At 42.4% G+C, this 22,068-nt stretch overlaps 1 protein-coding gene and 1 long non-coding RNA gene across 7 annotated transcripts; one reads left to right on the plus strand and one right to left on the minus strand.

Moving 5' to 3' along the window:
• The first annotated feature begins 385 nt into the window (after positions 1-385).
• On the plus strand, positions 386-19,695 carry LOC133920779 (protein TOM THREE HOMOLOG 1-like). Of its 6 annotated transcripts, none has more exons than XR_009910166.1 (14): positions 387-848; positions 1,276-1,326; positions 2,169-2,202; positions 2,937-3,023; positions 3,148-3,199; positions 12,790-12,958; positions 13,180-13,275; positions 14,229-14,289; positions 17,185-17,249; positions 17,768-17,842; positions 17,927-18,002; positions 18,853-19,025; positions 19,110-19,193; positions 19,229-19,695. XR_009910166.1 is itself a non-coding variant. In XM_062365376.1 (13 exons), exons 1-13 carry the CDS (start codon positions 720-722, stop codon positions 19,107-19,109), a joined length of 1,083 nt encoding a protein of 360 aa, XP_062221360.1. In that variant the 5' UTR covers positions 387-719; the 3' UTR covers positions 19,110-19,695. The 6 variants fall into 6 exon arrangements, 4 of the variants coding, with proteins under 4 accessions (XP_062221363.1, XP_062221360.1, XP_062221349.1 ...); XR_009910167.1 differs by having other exon boundaries at positions 391-848; positions 18,853-19,016; XM_062365376.1 differs by having other exon boundaries at positions 19,095-19,695.
• Positions 13,560-21,106, minus strand: LOC133920812 (uncharacterized). Its single transcript, XR_009910168.1, has 3 exons — positions 20,799-21,106; positions 14,487-14,579; positions 13,560-13,597 (listed from the first exon to the last, which is right to left on the minus strand). It is a non-coding gene; the product is annotated as an uncharacterized LOC133920812 (long non-coding RNA).
• Between the last annotated feature and the right edge of the window lie 962 nt (positions 21,107-22,068).

Below are 22,068 nucleotides of genomic sequence, written 5' to 3' on the forward strand. Positions count from 1 at the left end.
CAAAAGCTGAAACAAACAGCTGGATTATAAAAGCTGAATTCTGATCACAATCTAAAAGCTGAAACAAACAGCTGGTTGGAAAAGCTGGATTGTTACAATCCAATACACAGATTATAACAATCCAGCAATCTGCTTTTCACTAGATTGTAACAATCCATAATCCAGTTTTTTACAATCCAGATTTTACAATCCAGTTTCTTACAATCCACAATCTATAAGCTACTTTTCACAATCTACAGCTGAAACAAACAGGGCCTAAATTGTTACAATCTGATTCTAAAATCTACCTATTTATTTCAACTTCAGATTATAAAAACTAAAATCTACAATCTACAACTGAAATAAACAGGACTAACTATCAATCACCTTAATAATTTCACACGGACGAATCCTTTCACCCTCCGAGAGCGGAGACAAACGGCGATTGATGGTCCCATATGCTTGCTGGCATGACGAGGTGAGATCAGCCTGCCGCCAGATTGAACCGTGGTCTCGGTCTTTCCAATCCCACAGGTGTTACCTGTGCAGCTTCCCCTCCAGTCAATTCCTCCTCCGCCTCCACCCCCGCTCCCTCCTCCTTCGCTCGAGCCGCGGCCGCGCGCGGAGGCCGCACCAAACCCTAGCTCCCCAGCCTCCCGTCCTGCCGCGAGATGCGCCACCCGCCTGCCCCCTGATCCTCCTCCTCCTCCGCCGCCGCCGCTCCTCGCCCGCCCGCCGGCATGGTCCGCTACGGGCCCTTCCGTGTTGCCGCCGGCGATGGCGGGGGCTGCCCGCCGCTGCCGATTGTCGCGTCCGAGGCCGTGCTAGCTGTCGTCGACGGCGCCATTGCGACAGCGGCCTTCGTGCAGGTGGGTTGATTCGATCTGTTGTCTCGTGTTTTGCTCCGCTTGTTATTAATGGTGGGGCTGGGAGTGGAGGAATGATGTGGATGTGTGTTGGATGGTGGGGCGGGACAGGGAGTGTACGAGCGCTAGCATCCGTGCCTGATAATTTTGCTTGATTCAGTAGAAATGGGATAACCCGGCTACATTAGCTGTTGCGTCTCTGTTCATCTAGAGATTGTAGCATGTTACTTGTCCACCATAGTGTTGCTTTGGTGTTTCTACATGTGGGCCGTAGTGGATTGTGTCTCATTGTGCATACATTATATTCACAGTTTTATGTACAAATAGTGCTTGCCATTACTGACCACCTGCCATTGCTAATTAGCTTAAATCCTTCATATTTGATCTCTTAAAGCACATTACTAAGGATCCTTATGCTTGTAATGTGCAGCTAACAAGAATTCACAGGCACAATCAGCAACAGGGATGGACTCGGCAAAAGGTGTCCATAATTTCTATGTGCTGTTGTCCATGCTGTCCAACTTTCTGATATGTTGTTTAATAAGGGTTGTAGCCTTGTAATGAATAATCTCTCTATTGACATAGATAAGTACTTAGTTGCCCCTTTAACTTCGAGCTAGGCAGTTAAGACCATTTTACGTTTTTAATTTCGAAATTGAAATTTCCATTTAGCCCCATATCTATCACTTCCATATGAAACTGAGGCTTAAGAACGGCTTAGCACAAAATAAAAATGTATCCTCTTCATACTTTTAGATAGCTCGAACTCGGAACTTCGTACTACCTAGCTTTTCCCCATCTAGCTGTAACACTTGATTCTATTTTGAATAGGGTTGTCTGGCTTTTTTTTTAATTAGTTTGTTCTTTTAACTACTTCCAGTTTGTAATAGCCATTTCAGTCATTGTTTTTTGTTACTATTCGTAAAACCCAACTTCATATTCAGTCCAGTTTGCATTTATTCCAACTCATCTGATTCTCAAATATGGAGATAATGAAATTTGGAAATATCCACCAAATAGTGATTCCATTTAGGCAAGGTAATGTTGGCCTGTAAGCATGTCACTGTGAAAGTATCATGATGTGAATACGACTATATAGTATCCATTGACAGTTACATTCTCTAGTTCCTGTCTGTTTTCAAAGCAACAACCACAAAATTACTTGGTATATGGCATATTTTACATCAATACATTTAGGGTTTTGGGATTATAGCGTAAGATTATCATATAAATCGTGCTAAATCATTGCTCGGCGTTTTTGTCCCTTGTTAGCTATGAGCTCAGCTACCATATCCTTAATGATATATGCCTAATCTCTTGCAGATATTCCATTTTATGATTGGCTTATCAAACATAGGTGAGACACACATTAGTCCGATAAATGCCTTTTTCCCCTTCATCTTTTGCACTTGAGGTCTCTTTATTGTTTGCCATTGTTGTATACTGGGAATTTCTGCATAATTTATTTTTTATTTAATGACTATCTTAACTATTCCTGTAGATCAATTACTATTCACGTTTTAGGTAATGCTAACTCAATTGCTAGAGTGGTAATAGTGACAATAGAAGTACTGGATTTTCTGAAAATGGAATGTAGCTGCTATAACATTGAAGGAGTATATGCATAAGAACAGTGTAACTATGTATAACCTGGTTTCAGAACAACAATTAGGAAGTGGATGCTAATTTCCATTTTTTTGCCAACCTCACATTGCAGCTCTTTTATACCTGTCCTTAAGTAGGTTTGATACATGCAAATAATTTGATTGTGGATGACTTTCTTAATCAATGCGGAATTAATTCTGAACTGACATGTAACTTATTAGACAAATACATTTTATTTTAGACGTGCTATTACTTGCGGTCAACCAGAGTCTCCTTCATAAGTGGAGTCATCATAGTTCCTGCAGAGCATTTTCAGTATTGACTTAACGATTTTTTGAAATAAAGTACTCATAATAGATCTAGAAATGAATCAAAATAATCACAAATACTTCCCTTTTTTCTTATTATATGACAACGTTGCTCGCATATTTCATGTGTATCATCATCTCTACTAACTTAAGTTAAATTTCTTTTTTCCTGTGATAGTATTCCTATTGTATTTCTTGTCTACCATCATTGCTACTTGTCAGAGATGGATTTGCTGGGTACATGGATGTGGATTTGTTCTCATGGGTATGTTCTCCTGGATGTATAGATTTGTTATCATTCTTCCACTGTTTTTCTCTTCTGTTACAGGATTTTCTCTTACATTATTTCCTGATCAGATCTAAGAGTTGTCCTTTCTCATTATTTGCAGCTAGTCCACAGATATTGCTTCTTGCTTCTTTTCTATTGCTACTGTCATTCTGGTAAGTTGTCAAGCATTTCTTTTGGTACCTAGTAGGCGCACTATGCATCTTGCTTGGTTAAAAGTTTAAGTGTGCCAATCACAAAGATTTCCTTTGGGGTCCCAGTGCTTGTGTACTCTTTGAAAAGAAGGTCCATTGGAGACATAGCACATAACCCAAGAAGATACGCTAATGATCAGATGATCAGTCGAAGGAGTGAGATTGTTTATTGTACATTTAGATTCTGGACTACCTTAATCCTCTCTTCCTTCTTAATTCCCTGATCCGATCTAGTCAATATCTTGTACTGCTGTAGCTTACCCTATGTAATTACAAGTTGAAGTGAAAATGAGAACACCGTATCTTATTGACACTGGACGAGAAAATTTTAGTTCATCTTTTCTTTTGCCACCAGATATCAACCCATTGATAGGACCATCTGATAGCAATCTCTGTTAGTGGTAATTTATGCTTTTAACCTTGATTCATTGGTGTTGTTTAAAATGCGATATTATGAGCATTGATATTATTCCACATGTATAAAAACAAGAGCATAACAGTAAAACAGTACACATGATATTTGAGCACAAGAATAGTAAACATGGACCAACAGAGCCACTTATCATGTGTAAACTATGAACTAGACAGTAGGAACATGTTAAGAATGGAAGTGCTCACAGAAATTGGCCCCAAAACTGTTAAAATTCTGCTCCCTAATTGTTCTAGTGAAAACATCATGGATAGAGCAATGTTTCTGAGATTTCAGCTAGCAAATAGAGCCTAATCTAGTTCTCAAACTTCTAAACCATCATCATGTACATGGCTGTTATGCCCAAAACAAGGTTCTCAAATTCTGCACAGAAGAAGATAGCTACTGCCAAACCAAGCAAAGATAAGAATCAATTTGCAAAGGCAGTACAGAGCCACTAGCATGCCAAGTACCAAGTACCAGATAAATTAAGCAAAAACTGAGCTCATAACAGCACACATACAGGGATCAAAGTAACATGTGCTGCACTGGATTATAAAACCAACAAGGATTTTGTTGTACAGGAACAGAATCAAGATACATCCTAAACAACCTCCAGGTGCAAGCTGTTATATCACAGAACTTGATTCATCATAGGCCGATACTAGTGTACTCAGAAACACGCTCTATCTCAACAAATACTCATCATCATAGAGCAACCATATAGATGAACTTCCTGTCTAAAACATAGAAAGGGAGAAAGGGGTAAACCTTGAATACTCGCAGTGATATGCAATCAAAAGAGTCAATAAGTGAGACAAGGCACGACTTCACAGCCGCTGTCCCAGAAATTCGATCACCCGCCAGTTGCCGCTGGTGAGAGGAAGATGGAGATACAACGCCTCATCCGTACCACCACTGCAAGTACGGGTGAGCCTCGGCGAATACAGCTCCGAGGAGCACCAACACAACACCTCCACCAATCAATCTCCTAAGCACCGAAGCTCTGACCACTAGAACCGAGTTCCACTCGGCTCAATATCAGATCAACGGACCAACTCAGAGAAAGGCCGTGGGGAGGAGATGGGGAAAAGAGATTTTCTCTCTGTGTATATGTGAGGAGAAGCTGACCCCATTTAGAGGCAGCGATGACGCCATTCATCCAACGATCCCGCCGCCGCCACTGCTAGTCAGCTGCCATCTCCTTCCCTGCACATGAAAGGTTTCCAGCTCTCCTTTTTTTTGCCCTAGCTGACCAATGCCGTCTCTTGAACAAGCAGACAAATGGGCACAACCCATAGTCAAGCAAAGGGCTGGTCGCTCCAAAGCAAAAGGAGCCCATGAAAAATATTAAAATTTCAAGAATTTCTCAACTATCCCCACCAAAATTTTAATGTCGGAGTTATCGGTTTTATATACAGGATATGAGTAAAAAGTATCTTTCGGGTTTGAACAAGTTACCTAGTTGAATATAAATTTGCTCACATAGGATGAGGAGGACTGAACCTTGATCCTCAACCTTGGTGCGAGAGTCTCCTCATATGCAACACCCTGTACAAGACTGTTTTTGCCTAAGCTCTCGGGTTGGACTTTACGGATGTCCATGTACCTTAATTCATGAGTGTCACCTAGGGAAGTACCCGACTTCTCTATGATTGTGACACCCTGTACGAGACTGTTTTTGCCTAAGCTCTCGGGTTGGACTTTACGGATATGTCCATGTACCTTAATTCATGAGTGTCACCTAGGGAAGTACCCGACTTCTCTATGATTGCGACCACATAATCACACTCACATAAGCAAATTCTCCTAGATGTTCTGTAGGACATCTATTGCCATACGACACTTAGTTCATTAAGAGCTAACTGCTCATCCTCTCCTACATAAGAGCAAAGCAGCAAATGGGATAAATTTGCTCTTATATCCACACAGTTTGCTTTCCTAGAGCCTAGTTCCCGGGATCTCCGATCTCCTAGGTTACTGTCGGTGTGAATCTTATTAGTGGGTAATAATCCTATTACTCTTGACGCTGTCTGAATGACTGTTCTAGCCATTTCTTTTGTGAAAGGATCTACAAGATTTCTTTCAGACTAAATATAATCCACAATGATTATACCCGTCTCTACTACATGCCTCAGCGACTTGAGTCGTCGTTTTATATGCTTCGAAGTCTTCATATTGTCCTTCTTACTCTTTATCTTAACCAGAACGGTTTGGTTATCGCAGTAGGTGAGAATAGCTGGAATTGGCTTATCCAATATCGACAGGTCAAAAAGGAGTTATCTGATCCATTCTGCCTCTATGGCTGCTGAGTCTAGCGCTACTAGCTCAGCCTCCATCGTGGAGCGATTAAGGATGGTCTGTTTAGATGACCTCCAAGATAGTGCTCCATCTGTTGAAGTGAAAACATATCCACTCGTAGCCTTCATATCATCCGAGTCACTGATCCAGTTGGAATCACTGAATCCCACTATGACTGCATGATAGCCAGAATAATGAATCCCTAGGTTTTTTGTCCTCTTCAGATACTTAAGTATCCTCTCCAGTGCTATCCAATGATTATCTCCTGGGTTGGACGTATAACGACTCAACCTGCATATTGCATATGAGATGTCAGACCTAGTTGCACTAGCTAAGTACATGAGAGAACCTATCACCTGTGAATATTTTAACTGGTCTTTTCCATGGCTTACATTTTTCTTCAGCTTAGCATTTGGCCGACCGAAGTTAGTGTAGTATCAAACTTTTCATGCCATTGCTTAGGGGCCTGTTTGAGACCATACAAGAATTTGATTAACCTATATACTTTACTCTCGTCCTGTTACCACGAATCCATCTGGCTGCTGCATGTAAATCTCCTCATCCAGTTTTCCATTAAGGTAAGCGGTCTTGACATCTATCTGATGCACAAGGAGATTATGCGAAGCTGCCAGTGCTAAGAGCACGCGAATAGTGGGCAATCTGGCAACAGGAGAATACGTATCGAAGTAGTTCTCACCTTCCTTTTGCGTAAAAACCCTTAGCCACTAATCGGGTCTTGCACTTTTCTATAGTACCATCGGGTCTGAGCTTTCTCTTGAAGATCCATTTGCAGCCAACTGGGAGGTCTGCTAACTCCCAGGTTCTGTTAGTGATGATCGAATCCATCTCACTACAGACTGTTTCCTTCCGGTACTTATGCTTCTGGAGAAGCGTATGCCTCTGAAATGTTTTGTGGTTCATTATCCACGACATACGTGACAAAGTCATCTCCCAATGAATTTTCAGTTCTTTGCCTCTTGCTCCTCCTAAGTTCCAATTCAGAAACCGTGTCACTGACACTCAGAGGAGCAAGGTCATCGATCAGGGATATCAGCTTCCTTCGCTCGCATAGGAAAGATGTGCTCAAAGAATTTCGCATCTCGAGACTATTATCGAGTTGACTGCAATGTCTGAGATTTCAGAATGGACCACTAGAAATCTATAGGCGGTACTCTGGTGTGCATACCCTAGGAAGACACAATTGACAGTCTTTGATCCTAATTTTCTTTTCTTTGGCAGAGGAACATGCACTTTAACTAGACAGCCCTAAGTGTGAAGAAAGTACATATTTGGTTTCCTCCCCTTCCATTCTTCATAAGGGGTTATCTCGTGATTTCGAGGAGCAACCTTGTTCAGGACACAGTTAACTGTGAGAACAGCTTCACCCCACCATGAGTTAGCCATACCAGAACTTTGTAACAAGGCGTTAGCTAAGTCACAAATTGTTCGGTTTTTTCTCTCAGCTACTCCATTGACCTGTGGTGAGTAAGGTGGCGTAAATTCATGGATTATATCACTTTCTTCACAGAACTAGGAGAAATCCCTGAGAATATATTCCCCACATCTGTCAGATCTCAGTCTTTTTATTGTCTTTCCGAGCTGGTTTTCCACCTTGTCCATATAGATCTTGAAGTATTCTAATGGTTCATCCTTTGTTCTAAGCAAATAGGTGTAGCAGAACCTAGTAGCATCATCTATAAGAGTAAAGAAGTATATTTTGCCACCCTTAGTTAATATTCCATTCATCTCACATAGATCAAAATGGATCTGCTCAAGTGGCGAGGTGCTTCTCCTCTCGACCGAGTGAAATGGTTTGCGTGGCTACTTTGCTTGCACACACATCTCGCATGTATGACTCTTGTCATAATTATATGAAGGAATAAGATCCATCTTGCTCAAACGCACAATTGCTTCATTATTAACATGACACAAGCGAGAATGCCATATATCAATGTTCTTAGTAGAATATGAAGAGTAGAAAAATGTTTGTAGAGCCATCAAGAATAGAAATGCGGAACGTGCCTCCACAATCATAGCTTTTTCCTACAAACGACCCACACCTAGTCAACATCACTTTATTTGACTCAAAGACTAACTTTATTTCTTGCCGGCACATCATTGATCTGCTGAGAAGAATACGGGTCATGGCAAGCACAAACAGCACGTCCTTCAGGACAATAGTCTCGCCGAAAGTCAGCTTCAGTCTCACTTGTCCTACTCTACTCACAGCTGTCGAGACCCCGTTCCTCGTCGGTGCGGATCCAATATCTGCACCCTGAAGAGAAGTAAAACACGTCTGATCAGCACAAATATGTCTTGTTGCACCTGTATCAATCCACCAATTTACTAGTGAATTTACCATAAAAGCCTCAAGTATATACCCACTAGTGGAGTCGCTTTTGCTGGTATCATCGGCCGTCGCAACTGCCACATGCACTTGGGCTTTGGCTGTCTTCTGTTGCTCAGGTGTCGGCCTCTTGCCCTTACGGTCGCATCATCTGTTGGCTTTGTGATCCAATCTGCCGCAGATGTAGCAGACAATCTCGGGTTTCTTCTTCATGGCATTAGCCTTTGGTCCTGAATACCCAAGCTTGGTCTTCTTTTTCTTCACATTCCTCCCAGACTAGTTCTTGTGCTCGACAAGGTTAGCTTGAGCGGGCGCCTTCACCCCGCCATAGCCTGCTTTGGACTTCTCCTCGACATTTATAGCAACAATGAGCTCATTAAGAGTCAATCATTGCTTTAAGTGCTGGTGTGAAGTGACAAAGTCACGATAAGAAGTTGGCAGTTTGGTAAGGATGGCTTTAACATGGAAATTCTCAGGGAGAACACAACCATACTGGCCTAAGTCTCGCACGATCAACTGCAACTCATGGATCTGTTCCATGACTGATCTACCTTCTCCCATCCGAAAGTTCAGATAACTGACCACCATGGAAGACTCATTGCTGTTGTCACTTTCAGCATACTTGTCATTTAGCTCCGATCACACCGTCCGCGCTTCCCCGAACCCCACATAGACGTCGAAGAGCCTGTTTGATAGGACAACCAAGGGACGTGCTAAGACGGAGGCATTAGCTTTCTCCCAACAGGCACTTAACGTGTTGAGATGCGTCTTTCGACCTCGTCTTGCACGGCTTCCCCCGGAGGGGCAGGTGGCTCTTCGGTGAGGACCTAGAAAAGTCCGAGTTCCATCAACCGTAGCCTCTTCCAGGCCTGCTAGTGCTTAAAGTCAATTCCATCGAAACTATCAGGCTTAATCGTGTTCGAGGACGACGGTGGTAGGCCAGAGGAGCTAGAACTAGCTATCTCAGAAGCGATCGGATTTCTAAATTGTTGTTTAAAATGCGATATATGAGCATTGGTATTATTCCACATGTATAAAAACAAGAGCATAATAGTAAAACATTACACATGATCTTTGAGCACAAGAATAGTAAACATGGACCAACACAGCCACTTATCATGTGTAAACTATGAACTAGACAGCAGGAACATGTTAAGAATTGAAGTGCTCTCAGAAATTGGCCCCAGAACTATTAAAATTCTGCTCCCTAATTGTTCTAGTGAAAACATTATGGATAGAGCAATGTTTCTGAGATTTTAGCTAGCAAATAGTGCCTAATCTAGTTCTCAAACTTCTAAACCATCATCATGTACATGGCTGTTATGCCCAAAACAAGGTTCTCAAATTCTGCACAGAAGAAGATATCTACTGTCGAACCAAACAAAGATAAGAATCAATTTGCAAAGGCACTAGCATGCCAAGTACCAAGTACCAGATAAATTAAGCAAAAACTGAGCTCATAACAGCACACATACAAGGATTAAAGTAACATGTGCTGCACTGGATTACAAAACCAACAAGGATTTCGGTGTACAGGAACAGAATCAAGATACACCCTAAACAACCTCCAGGTGCAAGCTGTTATATCACATAACTTGATTCATCACATGCCGATGCTAGTGTACTCAGAAACATCACAGGCCGATGATAGTGTACTCAGAAATAGTGTACTCAGAAACACGCTCTTCTCAACAAATACTCATCATCATAAAGCAACCATATATACGAACTTGTTGTCCAGAACATGGAAAGGGAGAAAGCGCTAAACCTTGAATACTCACATTGATATGCAATCAAAAGAGTCAATAAGCGAGACAAGGCACGGCTTCACAGTCACTGTCCCAAAAATCCGACCACTCGCCAGTTGCCGCCGGTGAGAGGAAGATAGAAATACAACGTCTCAACCGTACCACCACTACAAGTATAGGTGAGCCTCGGCGAATATAGCTTTGAGGAGCACCAACATAGCACCTCCACCAATCAATCTCCTAAGCACAGAAGCTCTGACCACTAGAACCGAGTTCCACTCGACTCAATATTAGATCAACAGACCAACTCAGAGAAAGGCCATGGGGAGATGGGGAAAAGAGATTTTCTCTCTGTGTATATGTCAGGAGAAGAAGCCAGCCCCCATTTAGAGGTAGAGATGATGCCATCCATCCAACGATCCTGAAGGAATCGTAGGAAGTTACGCTGCCGCCGCCGCTCGGCCGCTACCATCTCCTTCCCTACACACGAAAGGTTTCCAGCTCTCCTATTTTTTGCCCTAGCTGACCGATGCCGCCCCTTGAACAAGCAGACGAATGGGCTCATGAAAAAGGAGCCCATGAAAAATCAGCCCATAGTCAAGCAAAGGGCCGGCCGGTCCAAAGCAAAAGGAGCCCATGAAAAACATTCAAGAATTTCTCAACAATTGGTAGGATAAGCTAACCTACTTCCTATGTCGAGAGCTCATAGGTAATAGATCCATCGTATGTACTAGCCTACAAAAGTTTTGACCATCCACATTTGAGTGAAAAATAGTGGTGTTATGGCTAAAGTTGATGTCTACAATACTATCGAGATGTAAATACAATTGGGAAGAAACATTGGTATACATAAAAGTATGGACTTGTTTGTGATAAGCCTTGACCTGATGCAAGAGTTGGTCTTCAGCTCACTCAAGGGTGCATGCAGAAGTTACTGAAATCCATCAATGCTCCTGGTAGTCTTTGTTAAGTTATCCTCAAGCTCACTTGCACCCAATGGAACCTAGTGAGAGGCACCCACACCATGAAGACCTAAAAAGGTTTCTGCTCTTCATTGACATGGAAGGCAATGTAACCTGTGTTGTATATATATATATAAAACACTCTTTATAATTGGTTTTCCTTGGGGGGACCCCTCACCTTTAGGCCTCCCCTTACCAATGTATGGTCAATATCATCAATATGAGTGAGGTCCCACCTTGGGGCCCAAGCCTGTTTAAATACACTTGTGTCAAGCACTCTCTTGTAGATGTTGTTCCATCATATGCCTTACATGTACCTAGGGCTGGGACTTGGGCCATGCTTTTTTGGGCTGGCCCAAGCACGACACAGCATGGCCCAGCTCAAGCACCGCACGACACGAGCACAGATGGGTCGGGTAGGGCCTTGATATAAGGCATGATGGGCGGCTCGGCCCGACATGAAAAATGGGTTGTGCCTTGGCCGGCCTGGCACGAAAAAGGCCCGAGGCACGGTGGCCACACGACACGTGTAGTAAGCCCAACCCACCAAACAATCACGGCATAGGGAGCCATGGAGGCCAAGCTAGCACTGACAAATCCAATCTCCCGCATGGTAACACCAGGGCGTCGCTACCTTTACTCCTACCTCCCTCTCATCTACGCTCTCCCCTCCACACTTCTCTCCCAAGCCAAACCGCGGTAGAGGAGCACACAACGCAGCGCACAGTAGAGCACAGCAACAACCGCCGTCGTTCCTCAACACAACACCACCAAATCCGACCGCCGTTGTCCAGGTCCGTGGAGGCCAAGCGCTCATGAGCAAGGAAGGACATCACCGTCTCCTCCTTCACTTCCCCAGGCGGATTCGTAGACTCCCCGTCGGATTTGAGCTCACGTGGCCATCTTCCCCAAGTCCAGCCCACCCTCCGCCCTTCATCGATTTTCTCGATCAGCCGCTACCTCCTTAGCCGCTCCATCCAACCGAGCCCGTGATGAGTCTCCCTCGTCTGCGCATGCTAGCTTGGTGTTGGCCCAACGCCGGCCTAGTCCTCCATGGCGACTGGAGTTCAGCCTCACTACCGTGCTCGCCGTCGGCGAGTTCTGGCCCGGCCCACTGCTTTGGGCTCGCTCAAACAAGATCCCTAGGTCGCGCTCGTCCTCCTGCTGTTTTCCCCTGGCCAAGGCGTCGCGCCGGCTTGCCTTACGCCGCTATGTTCGTCGCGTCGGCTCGCCGCAACTCCGCGTGCGCGCGCCGCGGCTACGCTTCGTCCGCGGTTGACTTCGCCATCTCCCGCGCTCACCCCTCACCGCCTTGGCTTGCTGCCAAGCTTCGGTGTCATGCTTAGGCCTCGTTGGAGGCTCCTCGTGCCAGCTCGGCAGGGCACGCACAGCTCCTCGTGCCGTCCTGGCATAGCCCGAAGAGGGCCGGGACGGGCTGGCCCACACGGCCCAAGTCCTAGCTCTACATGTACCCATACTTGAGTCGCTCTCAACAACTCTAATGAGATCCTCTCTAGTGTCAAGGGGTGACCTGATAACTAGACATCTTTGTGAATTAGCACATGTGATTGTAGCTGTAATTATTATGTTCGGTGCCTCCAGAGATCATGCTGCCATGCTTGTAATGTAGCACAGATCCTTTTATGTTTTCCTCGCTTCTATCGATGGTCAAGTTTCGCTATGATGTATTGGTGCCACATACCTGCCACTATTTTCTTTGGCTCACTTGAGTTGCAAATGCCTTTTTTAAAGCTTTATGTTTCTCAAAAATCATGATCTTACAGGGTTGACCTGTGTCATCAGACAAATGATGAAGATGAAGAAGATGTGAGAAGTCACCATGAAGCTTTACTAGACAGAACAAAAACTAAACCTGGCATCCGTCCTGTTACTATCCGTCGGAGGTGTTTCCCAGGAATGCAGCTTGGAAGCCGGCAAAAATTTGTGATTTTGGCAAGTTTATCCCCTCTTCACTTTAATGATTACATTGTCATGCCTTTTCTCACTCATGCAGATGTACATATTGTTTGATTCTGTACTTATTTATGTATCACACCTTAGTGCATGGAGAAAAATTTGTTTTGTCATCGTTAATCATATCATGCTTCTACCTTCTGTCTTAATAATTATTTGTTAACCAAAACTAATATGTCCTATATTTTTTTTCCGTTCAGGTGCTTGTATTGTCATTTGTCGTTATGTTCGCTTTTGCCATCCTTATATGGGTTGGTAGAGGAGAAAATCCTATTGATTCATCTCTATTGAAAAGGGTATGGAGGATTAGCAACATCGTTTCCTGCTGGATCCTTCTTCTGTGTCGTGTTTTGCTCTGATATATCAAATATCTTTTAACAATGTCATATTGTTATACTGCATAAAAAAGGTGAAATGTTGCAGAATCAGGCAAATGCATTATTGTAGTCCCATATCCAACAGTCCATGGTGAAGGAATAAAATGATCAGTTTGTCCATAATACCCAGAAAATTCCCGTAAAAAGCTCAGAAATAAATCAAACATATCATTATATGTTGACTCTTGTTCCATTTCCTATCTGCCCATGCATTTGGACACCTCTGTCGCATATTGACTTTCTGCCACTCAGTCAAAGCAAGAGCTGTTAGCATCTGTATCGCAAAAGAATTCTGAAACTTTTTTTGGTATCAGTACTGCACAGTCAAATATCTATTGTGCTTGTGCAAGCCAAGCCCAAATCGCATCTACTCTATGTTGTCTGCACATGTTGTGTCATGACATTTTGAGCCAAATTTCTTTGGACTTCTGGATGGCATTTTGTTAAATTATGAAGGCATGGAGTTCAAATTTATTTCTCTTTTCAAACTAATGCATTGCTAAACTTATGCACCTCAAGGGACATGCGGGCAATAATGGGAAATTCTTCAGACCAGTACCAAATATGCAGGAGTCCTGTTGCTGATTAACAAATCCTAAATGTTCTGTTTGTAATATGTCTCATGCTATAACTTTGGGATGTCTATTACAGGCTTTCTTCTGTTTCGGTTTTGCTTTCTTCTGTTTCGGGTTTGAAAAAAATATTGATGTGCGCGTCTTCTTATTTTTGTCACATACTTGGTATCCGTATATTTTTGCAGCTTTTTTTTGATAAATTTACAATTTCCACCGATTCCAGCAATAATTTTACAGTCACTTATGTAGTTGCAACTTAATTGCTTTACTGATGCTAGCCAGTATTTTATTTTGCAGGTTTATTTGGATGTATTTTCAGTAGTAGTTCTTGTCCTCGGCGGTGCTTTGGCATGTTATGGTAAGCATTTGACATTGTTTATATGTATGCAATGTTTTCCTAGACGCTAAATGCTAGATAGTAGATCACCCGCAGTCTAGCATCTAAATGACCGTCTAGACGATTTAAACGTGATGTACTGTAGCAGAAAAAAATATGCAACGAAATAGCTATGTGCTAGACATTTTCCAAGTGAGAATGCGAGATTTGTGGCATACCTTACATAGGCTGAAATGCAGCCTCATTATGTTAATCAATCTTCTATTGTGTTCTCTGATCAATCCAATAATTATCATAACAATTTGAATTGTCTACAAAAGAATATGGCAAACATCAGTAAGACACTAAGATTTCAGTCCAAAATTAATTTACCAAATCAAATTTTCACTCAATCGCGCCCTACTGCCGCTTGCCATCGACGAGACGGCCATCTAGACACGTGTGCAGCCGTTTAAACATGTTCAGCTCGCGTTTAATAACTCCGTTTAAACCGTTTTTGACCGCCGTTGATCGTCTAAATGCGTCTAGCGTTTAATTCAGCGTTTAGGCCCTAAACTGCACGCAGGCCTGCCGTTTAGCGTTTAAACGTGTTTAGGCGAACACTGTATGTATGAAATGCCATAATTATGTCCTAGTTGTTAATTCAGGAATTTAAAATTTTATATCAGACATGCTGCTTTTATGTACCCTCCCATGTTCTTAAAAACTTTGCGTGTCGAGCTGTATAGAAGAAGTGCAAAGTGTTAGGAATATAGAGTTCTTATCTATTACGTATATGTTAGGTTACTAGAGTCATTATCTTGTACTCCCTCATATACTCTATATGTTGTCCTCAAAAACTACTATTAAATACAAGTTGCTATTCCTAACATGGTATCACAACTCACAGCTAGGGTTTCTTTTTTTGGACGTCGCCACTTGTCGGTTCGTTGGCTCTCTCCTGGGTGCTCCCTGCGCCGCCAATGCCTCGATGACATCATGCACCTGCTCCCCGCCTGTTGGCTCCTCCGCCCGTTGTGCTCCTTCTCTGCTCGCCCCGGCTCTTCCTCCGCCTGCTTGCCTTAGCTCCTCTGCCCGCCTCGACCAGCTTCGCGCTGCCTCGCGCTAGCCTGTGCTCCATCCGTGCAGGGGCTCGCCGCCTCTGGCCCGGGGCTCGCCATCGGCCTCTTGCTCCCGCCCACCTCCGATTTTGGAGCATGCCACCTGACTGCACGGATCTATTCTTCCCCATGTTAGACCCCACGTCGTGGCTCCTCCATTAGCCGTTCGTTGATCCTCTCTAGCCTCCTTGGCCTGGGAAAGCGCTCAATCCATCGCCGGTTGGACTCGTTGCCTGGACTCACGGTGACGATGCTCGAGGTGATGAAAGCTTGGACTTATGCGCCGCTGAAGAAATCAGATGCTCTCACGGTCCAGTTTCGCGGGTCCGCCCCCGCTGCCCCAAGCAGGATCACATGGGAGGATGGAGCGGCAAGGCTGTCGGATAAAGCTCTCGGCTTACGGGCGGCAAGGCTCAGGTGGGCTAGTGCGTGGGTGTAGCAGGTGGTCCTGACGCTCGCCGCCGTCGGCTCGACCTTGATCCTCATCATGGTGTTGATCTAACTTGCCTCCTCCACTCGGGTCTCAGTCAGGATCTACTTGGCGGCCTCCTGCTGTTTTGATTCATCTATTGATTTGCCGTCGGGATCCACTTCTTGTTGGCAGGAAATCTTCTTCTTCTTCTTCTTTTTTTTTTTTGCGTCCCTGTGGGTCTTCTTTGTTGCTCTACTCTCCTGCACACTTCTGCTCACATTCTCACCTGAAGCTTCTCACCGTCGTTTGGTCTCCTGTTTCTAGTTGCATAGCTTGCTCTGCTCTTCTACATCTCGGCTATGGGTTGCTCCTGTTGGAGATTTCATGATGGTCTGTTGCGTCTTAGGTGTAGTGGCCTGTTGCTATGCTAGGCTGTGCTTTGGTGCTATCTGCTGCCAACTTAATTTGCGTCTAGCTTTAGTAATTTTCTGCTGCGTCTCCAAGTTTTGGTCTCTCTTCGAGTTCGTCTATGTCGTGCGAGTCCACATATTCCTTTGTCCATTTGCCGATTTCTTTCGTGGTTAGCTAAATTATGTCTTTGTTTAGCTAATCCTTTTCCGTCATTATTGATGCAACTTAGCCATCTATATCTTTCCGTAGCTTTAGTGATAACTTTATCTGTTGTCTCGCTACTTGTCATTGCTTCGTTTGCAAGTTATTGATCTAGGGCGTTCTTATGTCATCCTGAGAATTTTGTTTGTTGTCATCGTCGCTTTGTTGTGATTCTTGATCAAGGGCCTTCTTTGCTGTCATACTCTACTTTTCGGCTTGATTCGACAGGATTACCAAGGCTCCACTCTACGACGGCTTTGAAGAGAGTTTTTTGGATGCATTGGTTTTATTTTGTCTAAGTTTGTTACTTAGTGTCACCTCTTTCAAATGCAACGTTATTGCATATGCCTTGCATTTGAGGTGGATGTTAGGAATATAGAGTCCTTATCCATTACGTATAGGTTATGTTACTAGAGTCTTTATCCTGTACTCCCTCATGTACTCTATATATTACCCCTAAGGGCTACAATTGAATACAAATTGTTATTCCTAACACAAAGATGCAAAAAGTTGTAAGTTTACAAGGCGGGAACCTAGAGGTTCTGCCAAAAGTAGACAAAGATTATCTTCCATTTATTTTCTTGTGTTAGCCCAGTAGATTTAAGTCTTATTCTAATTCCAAATGTGTGGTTTCTATCTATTTCCTTGACCAACTTGCGAAATTATCTGCAGTTTGCTCGCTAGTAGCTGTAGCTGCACTCATGTGCATCATTAATTAGAGTGTGAGGCTTAATTGTTTTAACCTTTATTTTTTTGCTTGGATTTTCTTTTTGGTTCTATGATCATGTGAAGGTGCATTGTTATTCTCGAAGATGAGCAAGGTTCGTTCTGAAACTGTATCAACTGAGAAGTGGAAGGTATATCTTTCACAGGACTATTCTTCTTGCGGCTTGCATTTCTCTAGTTGATTGTTTGCAATATTGAATGGTATATGTAGTTACGTGTAAACAAACTAATCTCATACATATGTATCGTTGAATTCGTTAGATGGGCTATATTCATATATTCATACATAACAATTGTTTTAGAGATTTTTAGTTCTGACACAGATACAGCATTCTGTACATTTCAATCACACTCATTATGTGAATGTACCGTAACTTAAAAGTACCCCCACCCAAAGAGTTGTTCAGTTTTATGTCTATTTTGAGGGAATTCTATTCTTTTAGGTCTCTGCAACGGGGAAAATCATTATAGTGATTAATGTCCCACTTAGAAAAACATATATACGTTGAGGCTTCTTTTCTATTTCTTAGTAGGATCTGATTAAAAGTTTAAAACTGTACAGATCTAAGAGATATTTTGAAAACATAGAAACTTCATCTTTGTGCAACATGCTCCTCTATTCAAATTGACAATCCTTGCTTCGCTGCAGGTTGCCAGTTTAGCTGTTGTCTCACTGATTTGTTTCTCGTCTTCTGCTATACTGGCACTTGTGACTAATGTTCCAGTAAGTTCATTATACACAATATAGTTGATTATAGAGAAGCACATTCATTGTTAAATTCATTATATACAATGCCTTTTGTTGCAGGTGCTATTGTATTGGTACTCGACAGATGCGGACATCGTCAACAATGCTGTTATTCTGTTTGTATATTACTTCATAGGTATGTTTGTGTTGTTTTATGCTTAAAAATAGAACTTCATTTTACTTTTACTAAATGTAATTCATGTTGGCATTGTCATTCCATGCTCAAAAGTGGTGGAAAGCGGTATTAAGTGGTTTCTTTATGCATTTTGCCATATGTGCGTACGCTTCTAGGCCCGATGGTGCATGCATTTCTCCTTGCAAGCATGTTCCTACCTGCAATGATACTGGTGATTTGGGGACCTAAGCATTAAATTTAGTGAAAGATTCCAGCTATATTGTCAGATTTAAGGGCTTAACCTCCGTCCATAGTCCTTACTAGTTGCTACTACTTACTATCATATCGTTAATTGGATTATAGGATGTACTAGTTTGAAGTCTAATTTAAAAGGTACAATTATAAATATCAAATATTATTTGTCTAGGGCCTACTGAAGAATTTTTGGGTGCTTGATGTTGACAATAATTTTTGAATGACATTGCCATTCACTTTTCCTTGTGTATCTGTGTTTATAGGAATCTCTTGTCCTCGTCTTTACAGCTTATTGCTAGGCTTTAGCTAACTTGTCCTTACCAAGAAAATGACATCCTGCTTGGTCTGTAGATGCAAAGCATTATTGTGAATACTTTCTATAGAAGTAATTAGTACTTGGTGTACTTGTGTTGCACACATTACAGTGCAATGAACGGAAATTAATGTTAGAAATGTAGAAAGCATGGTATACGTTTGTTATCGATCCATTATCCTTGTTTTATTTCATTCCTCAGATGGTCCAAATCACCGTGCACATCAAAGAACAAGATATGTCCACTTCTTAATTTTACCGATGGTCCAAATCTGTTGAACCGTCTGTGTATATTTCTTGTAGGCTCGTCAGTACCATCCGGATTTGTTTTATGGATCATGAGAGATATGCCTCATCGGCACGCAGTAGAAAGGCCGACAGAATCGAGAGTGGTTACTTTGTTCAGGGAAAGACCATCAAATGTACAGGATCCGCAGTGGAGGACAGCCGTTACATCCTCAAACAAGGTACTCCAAGTAGGTCTGAAGTCTGAACATGCTGCTCAAACACTGATGGTTCTGCAGCAGCAGCTATATTTATAAAAGTTTTTTGATATGTAGGCCCTCAAGTCAAGCCCAATTTAACCCGTAGACAAACCATCAATGTTTAAACTTGATAGTCTGCTTAATGTGCTGGGACTATTACCAACACGTCAGTGGCACAGTGGCATCTACTATTTCCAACACGTCAGTGGCACAGTGGCATCTACTATTTCCAACACGTCAGTGACAACTGGTGGCACACTGGCATCTACTGGCTTCAAAGGGACTTCGGTGATGGCAACAATGCGATTACCTGTGGCTGTAGCATGCTTCTCTACTTCTCATCGAAGGGGCACACGTTATGATTTTGTACATTAGAACTGAAGTTGGGATAAGATTTGAAAAATTAACAAGTGTAAATAGCCCTAGAAATCAGAGTTTGCATGGTTTGACTGATAGTTTCTCCTTTGAGATTTCCCATGCCCTCACTTTGTTTACCCGTACCTCATTTTAGTTTATGAAAGTAGCAAGAAAATGCTTCATCTAAACAGAAGGGCTTTCTGCTCTTAAGATCTCTATTACTTGCTAACACTGTGGATCACTAGGAAATTGTAACATAAGCGGACTAGATGGTACATGGCAATTACCTACTTCAGCTTGTGAACTGTAATTACAAGAATTGTGTGCGACTACTTGCGGAAGTCGACAGCACAACGCTGGTTTATATTGTTGTTTAAAATGCGATATTATGAGAATTGATATATTATTTCACATATATAAAAACAGTGCATAACAATAAAACAGTACATATGCTTCATCTAAACGGAAGGGCTTTCTGCTCTTAAGATCTCAGTTACTTGCTAACACTGGATCACTATGAAATTGTAACATAAGCGGACTAGATGGTACATGGCAATACCTACTTCAGCTTGTGAACTGTAATTACAAGAATTGTGTGCAACTACTTGCGGAAGTCGACAGCACAACGCTAGTTTATATTGTTGTATAAAATGCGATATTATGAGTATTGATATTATTTCACATGTATAAAAACAAGAGCATAATAGTAAAATAGTACACATGATCTTTAAGCACAAGAATAATAAACATGGACGAACGGAGCCATTTAACATGGACCAACATGATCTTTGAACACAAGAACTGTAAACTATGAACATGTTAAGAATGGAAGTGCTCTCAGAAATTGGCTTCATAACTGTTAAAATTCTACTCCTTAATTGTTCTAGTGAAAACATCATGGATAGTGCAATGTTTTTGAGATTTCAACTAGCAAATAGAGCCTAATCTAATTCTCAAACTTCTAAACCATCATCATGTACATGGCTATTATGCCCACAACAAGGTTCTCAAAATCTGCACAGAAGAAGATAGCTACTGCCGAACCAAACAAATATAAGAATCTATTTGCAAAGGCAGTGCAGAGCCACTAGCATGCCAAGTACTAAGTACCAGATAAATTAAACAAAAACTGAGCTCATAACAGCACATATAAAGGGATCAAAGTAACATGTGCTGCATTGGATTACAAAACCAACAAGGATTTCGGTGTACAGGAACATAATCAAGATACACTCCAAACAACCTCTAGGTGCAAGCTGTTATATCACAGAACTTGATTCATCACATGCTGATGCTAATGTACTCAGAAACATACTCTATCTCAACAAATACTCATCATCATTGAGCAACCATATATATAAACTTACTGTCCAGAACATAGAAAGGGATAAAGGAGTGAATACTCACAGTGATATGCAATCAAAAGAGTCAATAAGCGAGACAAGACACGGCTTCACAGCCGTTGTCCCAGAAATCCAATCACCCGTCAGTTGCCACCGGTGAGAAGAAGACGGCGATATAACACCTTAATCATACCACCACTGCAAGTACGGGTGAGCCTCGGTGAATACAGCTTTGAGAAGCACCAACACAGCACCTCCACCAATCAATCTCCTAAGCACCGAAGCTCTGACCACCAGAACCGAGTTCCACTCGGCTCACTATCAGATCAACGGACCAACTCAAAGAATGGTCGTGGGGAGGAGATGGGGGAAAGATATTTTCTCTCTTTGTATATATGAGGAGAAAATGCCGGACCCATTTAGAGGCAACGACGACGCCATCCATCCAACTATCCCAAAGGAATCATAGGAAGTTGTGCCGTCCCCGCCATCTCATTCCCTGCACATGAAAGGTTTCCAGCTCTCTTTTGTTTTTACCCTAGCTCACTGATGCCACCCCTTGAACAAGCAGAAGGATTGGCTCAGCCCATAGTCGGCCGGTCCAAAGCAAAAGGACCCCATAAAAAACATTAAAATTTCAAGAATTTCTCAACATATATCACTGCCGTAACTCCAAGCTCTGATCAGCAGAGATCCCATGCATGGTGAGAATGTGGAGATCAGTACTCTCTCGTAGTATAAGATGTAACCTAGCATCTCATATTTGGTAAACAACTATGAACTCATTTTCTTCGTTTTGTACCGGTAACCTTGTGGTCGATCGCTCATCTAGAGGGTCCTGATGATCTGGTCGTGAGATGCACGACTTTGCTACCAGCTTGGGAAACACCGCAGGGCTGATACATCGTACGCAGTGTCATTGGAAGAACCGATTAGTAACTGTAAACGAGATTTCGCAGTTAGTAATCTGCATAGAACGAACAAACAGTGCAACACACTTAAACAAGACTAGTTCAAAGTGTGGGTGGAGCAGAGCAGAATCGGGGCTTTCGGTAGCGATTTCTAGGCGCGTGGATGCAGGTCATAAACGTATCGTGGATAAGGTGAGGTGCAGTCATAAAATTGTATATGCCCCACATTTAGTCGAGCTTTGATAAAATATTCGAAGCTAATCATTATTTCATCATATGTTTCAAAAAGATTACTTTATAACAAAATTTATTTTTCACCTCTCCTACTTAATACAAAATATTATTACAAACTAGTTCATATAGGATATATGATAAAAAAAATGATCAACTTCAAACGTATTATCACCTTTGAGATATATAATC

This window comes from Phragmites australis, chromosome 1, assembly GCF_958298935.1.
Source record: "Phragmites australis chromosome 1, lpPhrAust1.1, whole genome shotgun sequence".
Classification (NCBI taxonomy): domain Eukaryota; kingdom Viridiplantae; phylum Streptophyta; class Magnoliopsida; order Poales; family Poaceae; genus Phragmites; species Phragmites australis.

What these genes read in the sequence shown, in the direction of transcription:
- LOC133920779 (XM_062365365.1), top strand. Translation starts at nt 720, where the DNA reads ATGGTCCGCTACGGGCCCTTCCGTGTTGCCGCCGGCGATGGCGGGGGC. An exon ending in CTATTGCTACTGTCATTCTG is followed by an intron (nt 3,200 to 12,789) that starts GTAAGTTGTCAA and finishes ATGATCTTACAG; the next exon opens with GGTTGACCTGTGTCATCAGA. An exon ending in GTTTGTATATTACTTCATAG is followed by an intron (nt 18,003 to 18,852) that starts GTATGTTTGTGT and finishes TATTTCTTGTAG; the next exon opens with GCTCGTCAGTACCATCCGGA.